This window comes from Pituophis catenifer, unplaced genomic scaffold (genome assembly GCF_029215685.1).
Source record: "Pituophis catenifer annectens isolate HBS135680 unplaced genomic scaffold, rPitCat1.0.hap2 SCAF_4, whole genome shotgun sequence".
Classification (NCBI taxonomy): Eukaryota; Metazoa; Chordata; class Lepidosauria; order Squamata; family Colubridae; genus Pituophis; species Pituophis catenifer.
In genome coordinates this window covers 6,907,659-6,918,203 of record NW_027256884.1, presented here as the reverse complement: position 1 = coordinate 6,918,203, position 10,545 = coordinate 6,907,659, and the positions used below count along the sequence as shown (strand labels likewise).

The window sequence follows — 10,545 nt, the reverse complement described above, 5'->3', positions numbered from 1 at the left end:
ATTTTGGGCTCAATTATGGTCGCTAGTCGAGGACTACCTGTATTTTAAAAAGTGCCATTGTTAAATAATATATACTGAATATATGAATATATGTTGCTTCGGATATATCTTCTGTTATGCAATATGATAATAAACAAGAAGGCAGTCAAAGAGAAAATGGATGGTTTTTTTATAAAGATGTATATTATATTATCATGGATATCGTATCCATCTCCAAAATCCCCATTGCCACATTGATTTCCTTTTTCTATAGTTCACCGAAACTAAACGAAACTAGAATTTAGACACTGATTATCATGTTGCATGTATGTGGTTATTGGCTTGGATCCATTTATTATCAATGCCAGAGATTAATGTAGAATTATTATTTTTTTTGCAGTTGGGTTGAGAACTTTGGACGCGAAGGACTCGGCTTATTATTGGACCTCTTGGAAAGACTGGTTGAAACCAAACAGTAAGTTTCCTAACAAGTCTCTAATTCTGAGAAAGAGTGGATGGACGGTAACCATTCATGATATAATTTTGGCGTCTTTTATCTTCTTGCGTTCAGACAGGACAAGTTTCTAAAGAAGATACAGCACAAGATAATTCAGTGCTTAAAAGCTTTTATGAATAACAAGGTCAGTACGCTCATTTTTCTTAATTGTTTGAAGTTGAAAGGCTTATAGCAGGAAATGTCAAACTCAATTTCATTGAGGGCCGCATCAAGGCTGTGGTTGACTTCACAGGGTCCGATGGGTGTGGCCGACTGGGTGGGTGTGGCCATCTTGATGCCACTCACTGGGCATGTCCGACTGGGTGGGCGTGACGTCACTCTCCAAATTGCTGGCCCGATGTTCCCTCTTCACACTGGATAGACTGGGCCGAAGTGACGCAGGCCGCTCCCATACATTTTCCAGGATGGCCCCGCGGGCTGAATCTGACCACATCGTGGGCCGCATCCGGCCCACGGGCCTTGTGTTTGACACCGTACACATACAGGCAATGCTTGGCTTGCAACAGTTTGTTTAGTGACCGTTCGAAGTTACAACGGTACTGAAAAAAACGACATGACCGTTTTCCACATTTACGGCCCGCTGCACCATCTCCATGGACAGAAAGTCCAGTCACTTTGAAAAGTCACAAAAGAAATGGTTGCCTATGGAGATTCTCAATCATCCAGGTCATGGTTGTCCCAAAGGTGCTTTTTTTCAAGAGGCAACTGGACTTTCTGGTTTTTCTTTTGAAGATGTTTCGCTTCCCATCCTGGATGGTGGTGGGGAATGGAAGGATTTATACTCCTTGCACACAGCTGGTCATTTGCATCCTTTTAGAGTTGTTGAGGCCACTTGGAGGTTTATCTGTGTGTTGTGGCCCGTATGTGGCCTGTGCAGCTAGTAGCTGATTCCAACAGTGAGGAGGCTGGTGTGGTGCTGCGCCAGCAGCCTGTGCAGCTGGCGCTTGAGTCAGACAATGAGGAGGCTGGAGAAGATGTGGTGCCAGAGACGGGGATTCAGCCAGGGCCTTCAGAACCTCCAGAAGCTCCCTTAAGTAAAGAGGACGAAGAGGAGGAGCCTCTTCTCGATGCACGGGCGCGCAGAGCTGCCAAAAGGCAAGGGTGGCTCCTCAGGAGGAGGTCTCCTCGAGAGTAAGGCTTGGGGCTAATTGGCCACTCCCTTAGCCTATTTAAGGAGGAACACCGACTGAAGCAATTTGCAGGAAGCAACTTCGTTCACATACCTTCATGTCTTGTTTTGCTTATCTTATCAGCTTCCTGCAAATTGCTTCTGGGCATTCTACCAACCACAGGAAGCTTTCAGTATTATTCTTTGAATTCTTGGCGGCTGTTAATGCAGGTAATTAACAGCTGTTGTTGTAAAAAACTGGTTTATTTAGTAAACTAAGGTTTGAACGGACTTTGTGTGTGCTGCGTTCTTTGGGGTCTGTACCTGGGGCAGAACACTGTGTCTTCAGGGTCACCTGAGGTGTGCAAATGGGTGTGGATCCTTCTTGGAACTGTTGAAAGGCCTGGGTTGTAGATTGGAGATAGATGATGTCGTATCCCTCCCCCTCTGTTGAGAGAGGGCTGCTCAATTTTGACATAGATGGCCTCTTTAAGGGCGACCCTGTGGACACAGATAAACCTCCAAGTGGCCTCAACGACTCTCTAAAAGGATGCAAATGACCAGCTATCTGCAAGGAGTATCAATCATTCCATTCCCCACCATTCAGTCAGAAGTGAGGAAGCTTCTTGGATGAGAGGCGAATCGTCTTCAAAGAAAAACCAAAAAGTCCAGTGACCCTTTGAAAAAGCACCTGTGGGAAAGAGATGGTTGTAAGACAAGGACTGCCTGTACAGCAGTGATGAGTTTCAATTTTTTTTACTACTGGTTCTGTGGGTGTGGCTCGGTGGGCGTGGCTTGGGCGTGGCAGGGGAAGGATATTGTAAAATCTCCATTCCCTCCCGGTCAGCTGGGACTTGGGAGGCAGAGAATAGATCAGGGCCGGGCCAGTCAGAATTTTTATTACCGGTTCTCCGAACTACCCAAAATTTCCGCTACCGGTTCTCCAGAACTGGTCAGAACCTGTTGAAACTCACCTCTGCTGTACAGTATATATCCGTGATGGCGAACCTATGGCATGCGTGCCACAGGTGGCACGTGGAGCCATGTCGCCTGGCACGCCAGCTTAGCTCCGGGAGTCTCTGGAGGCTGGGGACAGCAAAAAACATCACTTCCTGTCCAACTGGAAGTTGGGAAATGGGCCGTTTCGGGCCTCTGGAGGGCCTCCAAGGAGGTGGGGAAGGCTGTTTTCGCCCTCCCCAGATGCATAGAGAGGATCTGGAGCCAGGTGAGAAAGAAAAATGGGCCATCACATGCCAAGAGCGGGGCGGGGGGGAAGGGCGGCGGGAGGGGAGGGGTGGTCACGTGCGCATGTGAGGGGCAAATAGAATTATGGGTATGGGCACGCGTGCGTGCGAACCTCCCCTGCCCCCCCCCCCCCTTCCTGGCATGTGATGGCAAAAAGCTTAGCCATCACTGGTATATGTTATGAGTTAACAGCATAACAGAAGTGAGTTGTAAAAACAATATATATGCAAGTGAGAGGAGAAGGAAGAAAACATATTAAATGAAAAGAAAAAGCATTTAAGTCAACTTAATTTGACCTCTTGTGGAAGCACCCGTTGAAGCTCTTCATAATTTTGTAGGATTTCATACATTTTCTCGAGACGTATATGAAAACATGGCAACTAACTGTCTGCATCTATGCACCTTGTTAACCATCCCCTTCTGCTTCCTGCTAATTTTTATTCCTTGACTTTCAGTACGGTTTGGAGAGAATAATGAGCGAAGAAAGAAGTTTTTCTTTACTGGCCAAAACCATTGATCCCAAACACATCAACATGATGACTGATGCAGTTAAACTTCTGTCTGCGATATGCATCATTGGAGAGGAAAACATGTAAGTCTAACATTGCCGACGTGGGTAGCCAATTAATGTAGAACAATTTTTTTTTTTTAAAGGAATTGAATCATGGCTTTTCATTGGAAACAAATGGCGTTAAACAGAAAAGGCTGCAATTGATTGAAAGAACCAGCAGTTCTGAAAGTAACAATACACCCAGCAACACGAAAGACTATATTCGGATTATCTGTGTAACCTTCAGAAGAGGCTTTGTAAATATTCTCTGCTTCCAGATGGGTTTGGGGAAGAATTCCAAGGCCACAGAAATATCTCTACCCACTTCTAGTTTTGGGTTGTCTAGGCTTTAAGGGGTTGGTCTCAAAGTAGAGGTGATGTGTTTCGACAGATGCTTTGCTTTGTGATCTAGTGAGGATTTCCCAACACAACTGTTCCAGGGTGGGAATTTCCCTGAAGGTGAACTCCATTGGGAATGGTTGGTGATTGGGGGTTTCTGGGAAATAGTGCTTGATGATTTATTGCAAGCCCCTTGAAATAGATGTATTTAAGGTGTGAGACTGAAGTATCTGTGTCTGTTTAGTTTAATAATAAGCCTCCCTCCCTCCCTCCCTCCCTTCCTTCCTTCCTTCCCTTTTTTGTTCCTTCCCTTTTTCCTTCCTCCCTCCCTTCCTTCCTTCCATCTCACATCCCTTCCTTCCCTTTTTTGTTCCCTTTTTCCTTCCTTCCTCCCTCCCACCCTCTCTTCTTTCCTCTCTCCCTTCCATCTCACATCCCTTCCTTCCCTGTTTTGTTCCATTTTTCCTTCCTCCCTCCCTCCCACCCTCTCTTCTTTCCTCCCTCCTTTCCATCTCACCTCCCTTTCTTCCCTTTTTTGTTCCTTCCCTATTTCCTTCCTTCCTCCCTCCCTTCTTCCCTCCCTCCCTTCCCGTTTTTGTTCCTCCCTCCCTCCCTTCTTTCCTCCCTTCCTTCTATCTCACATCCGTTCCTTCCCTTTTTTGTTCCATCCCTGTTTCCTTCCTTCCTCTCTCCCTTCCTCCCTTCTTTCCTTCCTTCTTTCCTTCCTCCCTCTGTCCCTTCCTCCCCTTCCTTCCATTTCACATCCTTTCCTTCCCTTTTTTGTTTCTTCCCTTCTTCCTCCCTCCCTCCCTCCCTCCCTTCTTTCCTTCCTTCCATAGCCTGGAAAAAATATTGAAAGCCTTGACCACAGAAGCCGAAGAGAGAGGTATTGACCGATTTGGCCCCATTCTGATGGGTCTCGAGGAAAATTCAGTCCACCTGCAAGTAAGTAATGTTTTTTGATGGTGTTTTAAAACCAGTAAATGTAACTAATGCAGTAAGCATACTTGAAGAAAAAGAGAATTCCGGGACAATTATTCAACCTTGGATGCAACTAGATAATGCTCATTCATTAAATTGACTATTACACTTAGAATTTGGGAATAGTCTCTCCTATGCCGCCTCTGTAGTTAAACATTTGCCAGGTTAGGGGGAAAAAAATCAACTGCATAGATACTTACAGTTACATAATATCGGCGATCAACCAACTGACTAACATGGACCGACAACCTGACCAACCAACACATTAAGATTTAAGCAGTTACACTATCACGATTTCGGAATTTGCGTTCCTTTTTTTTTATTTATGAAAGGTGCCGTTAATTGCTTTTCCTTTTTCAGCAGAGGAGATTTATTAAATCACTTTAACCAGGGGTGAAATTCTCCCAGTTCAGACCGGATCGGATGATCCGGTAGCGATTGTGGCAGGTGGTTCAGAGCACCAGTAGCGATGGTGCAAGGCTCCGCCCACCCACCCGCGTGTCGTTACTTCCTGCTTTTAAAAGGTTTAAAAAAAAGGCTCTTGACGATCTCAGCTGTGGCCTGCGATCAGAGCCTTTTTTTTTAACCTTTTAAAAGCATTTTTTAACAACCTATTCAGACGAATAGGTTGTAAAAAATGCTTTTAAAAAGTAAAAAAAAAAAGTTGGGCACACCCACCCAGTGACATTAGCCCCCACCACCACACACCAAGCCACGCCCACAAAGTAACAAATTTTACATTTCACCACTGACTTTAACCTAGACATACCTTTCCAAAATATACTAGCTTTCTATGTCATCTAGAAGAGGGGACCCCAATCCTTAGGCCGTGAACTGGTACCCGGGCCATGAGCTGTTAGGAACTGGTCTGCACAAGCGAGCAAAATTTCATTTGAGAAATGCGCAGGATCTGGGTAGTGCGCAAAACCACTACACAAACACACACACACACTCCCCGTCCTGGAAAAATTGTTTACCAGAGAACTGATCCCTGGTGCCCAAAATGTTAAGTCTGACTTCGAAAGACTTAACCTAAAGGAAATATAATAGCATCATCAGGTTATCTTCGAGACCGCCTTCTGCCGCATAGCTCCCAGCGACCGGTAAGATCCCACAGAGTTGGTCTCCTCCGGGTCCCGTCAGCTAAACAATGATGGATGGCGGGCCCGTGGGGGAGGACCTTCTCTGTGGCTGCCCCAGCTCTCTGGAACCAATTACCTCCTGAGGTCCGGACCATCCCCACCCTATTGGCCTTCCGAAAAGCGGTGAAGACTTTCCGGCAGGCCTGGGGCCGTTGATCTCGCTCTTGCGATCTGGCGAGATCCGGCCATGAATGGTGTGAATGAGTTTTTCATGTTTTTCATGTTTTTAATTTTTCAATGTCTTTTTATAATGATTGTTTAAATGTATTATGAGCCGCCCTGAGTTTTCGGAGAGGGGCGGCATATAAATTTAATTAATTAAATTAAATTAAATCACATTTTGATTTTAACCCATAAAGTTCTTTTAATTGTAATGCCAGAGGCATCTTCTGTTGTTTTAAACACCATATGTTGTTTTAAATAGAGAATAATGCACTGGAAATCGTGTTTATCCAGTATTTGTAAAACCTAACCTCCGTTAAAAGTCTGTAAAGATTCTCAGTCATCCAGGTTATGGGTATCCCAAAGGTGCTTTTTTCAGGAGGCAACTGGACTTTCTTGTTTTTTTTCCTTCTTTTGAAGATGTTTCGCTTCCCATCCAAGAAGCTTCTTCAACTCTGACAGGATAGTGGGGAATGGAAGTGCTTCAATGACCCCCTAAAAGGATGCAAATGACCAGCTGTCTGCAAGGAATGCAAATCCTTCCATTCCCCACTGTCCTGTCAGAACTGAAGAAGCTTTTTGGATGAGAAGCGAAACGTCTTAAAACAAAAAACAAGAGAATCCAGTTGCGTCTTGGAGAAAAAAAAAAGCACTTTTGGGACACACTCCATTAAATCCCCAAAATAAAAATTAAAGTGTTCATTATCACTTCTAAAGTTGATGATTGTTTTTTGGCAGAAAAAACAATGGAAACGTTTAATAATCCCCTGAAATGATATAGCTGTTCTCTTTTGAATAACATTATTTTACATTTAACACATTTGTTCATGACATAACAATTTCATAATGTTCATAGCAATAAAATAATAAGTTACTGTTGGCTATGCCAGAGGTGTCTGTTTTCTCTGGATGTTTCATACTGAGGGCATATTATGAAGACAACAACCATAAAAGCACATTGGTTAGAATGCAACATTTCAGGCTATATACTGCCGACTGCCAGCAGTTCAATCCTGACTGGCTCAAGGTTGACTCAGCGTTCCATCCTTCCGAGGTCGGTAAAATGAGGACTCGGATTGTTGGGGGCAAGATGCTGACTCTGTAAACCGCTTAGAGAGGGCTGTAAGGCACTGTGAAGCGGTATATAAATCTAAGTGCTAGTGCTACAAATCAATGAAGGCCAGCTAAATCGTGCAGATTAAAGTTTTTGCATTTTGTAGATAGCCTGTATGCAGTTCATCAATGCCTTGGTTACAACTCCTGACGATTTGGACTTCAGACTCCACATTCGGAATGAATTTATGCGTTGTGGATTAAAAGAGCGACTGCCGGTAAGTATGTGTACGCCTGAATTAATATTTAAATTAAAAAGATTCCAATGAGAAGACATGTGAAATGCTTTGTAGACTTATTTGTTTTTTTATTAAGACAGAGCAAACTGCCTCCTGTAAAAATTGTTTCGCAAAGTACATATTTGAATAGCGTAAATCCCCCAAATTATTAGCCTTGGATACATGCGTTTTGTTCAAAATAACTCATTTTAAGAGGCAATTAGTAATTACAATACTGTTGATGCTTTCCCACCGCAGCTGCTGAGATGCATAAAGAATGAAGCTTTGGATATCCAGCTGAAAGTATTCAGTGAACACAAAGAAGAAGATATGATTGAATTTTATCACCGCTTAGATGACATCAGATCAGAATTCGAATATCCTTTAAAGAACCAAAAAATGGGAATTTTGCAATCAATTAAACCAGACTTTGTAGCCAGCATCCAAATTGTGATGTTGTTGTTTGATTCTTAGTTGACTCAATTTATATGGTAAAACTAAACTTTGGCAATCCTCGTCTGGTGATAGTTAAAGTTTGGGATCCTGGATAAAATGTAAGAATTGCTATGTTGTTCTGGAACAAAATTGGTTGTGGCAGATGACTCATTTTGTAGTCAAAAACATACCGTACTTTTCGCAGTATAAAACGCACTTCCCCCCCTCCTCCAAAAGGTGGAAATGTTGGTGCGTCTTACAGACCGAATGCAGCCATTTTTGGCCTCCCGAAACCCTGCCCCGAGTGTCCCGTTTTTGCCAAAAACACAACGCGTGGGGGGTTTGGGAGGCCAAAAATGGGACTGTGTTTTCCAAAAACGTGGGATGTTTTTGCCCTCCCCAGCCCCCATGAGCACTCTGCAGGCCTCCCAAGCCCTCTACAGGTCCCGTATTTGTGTAAAACGGGCCTGTTTTTGGCAAAAACGGGACACGCAGGGCAGGGTATCGGGAGGCCAAAAAATAGCTGCATTCGGTGTGTAAGACGCACCAACATTTTTGTGAAAAACAGGCCCAGGAAGGCAAAAACTTTTTTCCCTTGTTTACCTCTTCGAAATCTTGGTGCGTCTTATATTCTGGTGCATTTTATAGTCCGAAAAATACGGTAAATCAGTTTTCCTCACCGATTGAATTTTAAAAATTTTACATAATTTCAGCAAAAATCTAAGTAGGTCTTGAAAAGAAGAATATATCTACAACTCGCAAACCATTTGAAATATTCTATCCTTAATTTGTTCACTGATGCAAATGATGTTTTTAATTTAGTGTGGAATACCGTTAAGGATACAAGCGCAGAAAACTACTTCCTTTCTATACTGCAACACCTCTTGCTGATACGAAACGATAATTTTATACGGTAAGGAAACAATCGTACGGTACAAAAAATTTGCTGAAGCTCCTATCTGGATATTTGTCACGAAGTAACAAACATCATGCAACCTGTTGCAGATTTTATTTCGGTGTCTTAGTTTTATAGAAGACCTTCAAATAAATCTGAATTTAGAAGTAACATCTGTCAAGCCAGATGGGGCAGGCCAAGAAGGCCAGCCTAATTTGAGAGAAAAATTCTGATTCTTCAAGAGTTGACACGTTCCTAAAAAAAACTTGTAGCTCCTCAAAATATAGAAATAGATCTTCAGTTGTTACCTTTGTTCAGTGGAGTCAGAAGAAAGATGTGGGTGCCCTGTGTATGTGCCCTCTGGATTTAACATTTGTCTTCTTGGCCTCAAAAATGAAATCGCGAGAGTGGAAAAATTTACCAGATAAAGGCTGCCTTGATAATGCACGATAATGAGCTGAGTTTTCATAATTTGGGCTTGGTAATAAATAAATAGTTATGATCAGTGGTGAAATGTAAAATTTGTTACTACTGGTTCTGTGGGCGTGGCTTGGTGGGGGGGGTAATGTGACTGGGTGGGCGTGGCCAACTTTTTTAAAAAAAACTTTTAAAACCATTTTTTCTACAACCTCTTCGGCCAAAGAGGTTTTAGAAAAAATACTTTTAAAAGTAAAAAAAAAAAAACCTCTGATGATCGCGTGGCTCAGCTGGGCATGGGGGGGCAGGGATTTTTTGCTACTGGTTCTCCGAACCACCCGCTACCATTGTTACCGGATCGGGCGATCCAGTTCAAACCGGGAGCATTTCACCCCTGGATATCATAATACAAAGTGATGGTTTTGAGAAAGATTTTTGTGGTGGAATCAAACTGATTTTCTGGAAATAGCCTCTTCTGCTTTTATGCAAATTACACAGGTAGGAAGTTTGAATAAAAAAAGTGACTTTTTTTTTTGAGTAGGTGTTATGATAGGCGAGTACTGCAAAGTGCTGCCGTTTGATTAGTGACATCTAATGTTACTCCACCTTCTTGAATAAAAATCTTACTGCGGCGGGGGGGGGGTTCGTCTTTGGGCCAGTTATTCTCTCAATTTACCTTGCAAGATCACATCATTATGGAGTAACATTGTAAGAGAATCCTGCCTAGGCCACTTTTCGTTCACAGAAAAAAAAGCAGTTGTTGGAAGAAGAAAAATTAGCTCTGGTTCCAAGCCGGGAGAAATACGCTGGAAATAAAATGGAGGCAGGCCGCAGGAAAGGAAATCTCTGTTTATTTGGTAGCCAGAAACGAATGACAGCAGCATGTTTCTGAGGTGGATGAATGAGGTTGAGAGTAGGTGGGGTTTTATACTTTCTTTGAGGCTTTGTGATTGAGATGCCTGTTCCTTTGTAAAAATATGGCCTTTAATATTTTAATGGCTTGTGGCCAGATTCCTATAGGATCATCTAAGGGTCATGGCTGGCTCTACAGGCAAGAGGAGAAGTGCAAATCCTAGGTCTGTGATAACCAACCTATGGCATTGCCTGTTTGTCTTCTAGGTTTCTGGAGCGCATGTGCGCATGACGATTAGCTGTCTTTTGCGCCTGGCAGTTTCGAAAACCGGTGTGCACATGCACACCGGCCAGCTGATTGTCAGGCGTGTATGCACGCTAGAATCTGGAAGTTCGGCTTTTTCGGAGCGTGATCCCATCATGTGCACGGCAGTGCCAAAAACTGGCTTGCGCATGCGCACCGGCCAGCTGATCATCGGGCGCGCATGTTCACTAAAACCTGGAAGTTCAGCTTTTCTGGAGCGCGATCCCTTCATGTGCACGGCAGTGCAGAAAACTGGCCTGTGCATGCACGCCGGCCAGCTGATTGTCA

General features: G+C 43.5%; 1 protein-coding gene across 2 annotated transcripts in view; it reads left to right on the top strand.

The window, feature by feature from the left end:
- The window catches only part of DIAPH3 (diaphanous related formin 3), a 115,370-nt gene that overhangs the window by 4,780 nt on the left and 100,045 nt on the right, over positions 1 to 10,545 (top strand). For both annotated transcript variants that reach the window (XM_070943960.1, XM_070943961.1), the window contains exons 2-8: positions 380 to 454; positions 551 to 620; positions 3,305 to 3,441; positions 4,578 to 4,683; positions 7,244 to 7,354; positions 7,613 to 7,731; positions 8,586 to 8,702. In XM_070943960.1, coding sequence (XP_070800061.1) covers positions 609 to 620; positions 3,305 to 3,441; positions 4,578 to 4,683; positions 7,244 to 7,354; positions 7,613 to 7,731; positions 8,586 to 8,702 — 602 coding nt within the window. In that variant the 5' untranslated portion in view covers positions 380 to 454; positions 551 to 608. The remainder of the gene's footprint in view (positions 1 to 379; positions 455 to 550; positions 621 to 3,304; positions 3,442 to 4,577; positions 4,684 to 7,243; positions 7,355 to 7,612; positions 7,732 to 8,585; positions 8,703 to 10,545) is intronic.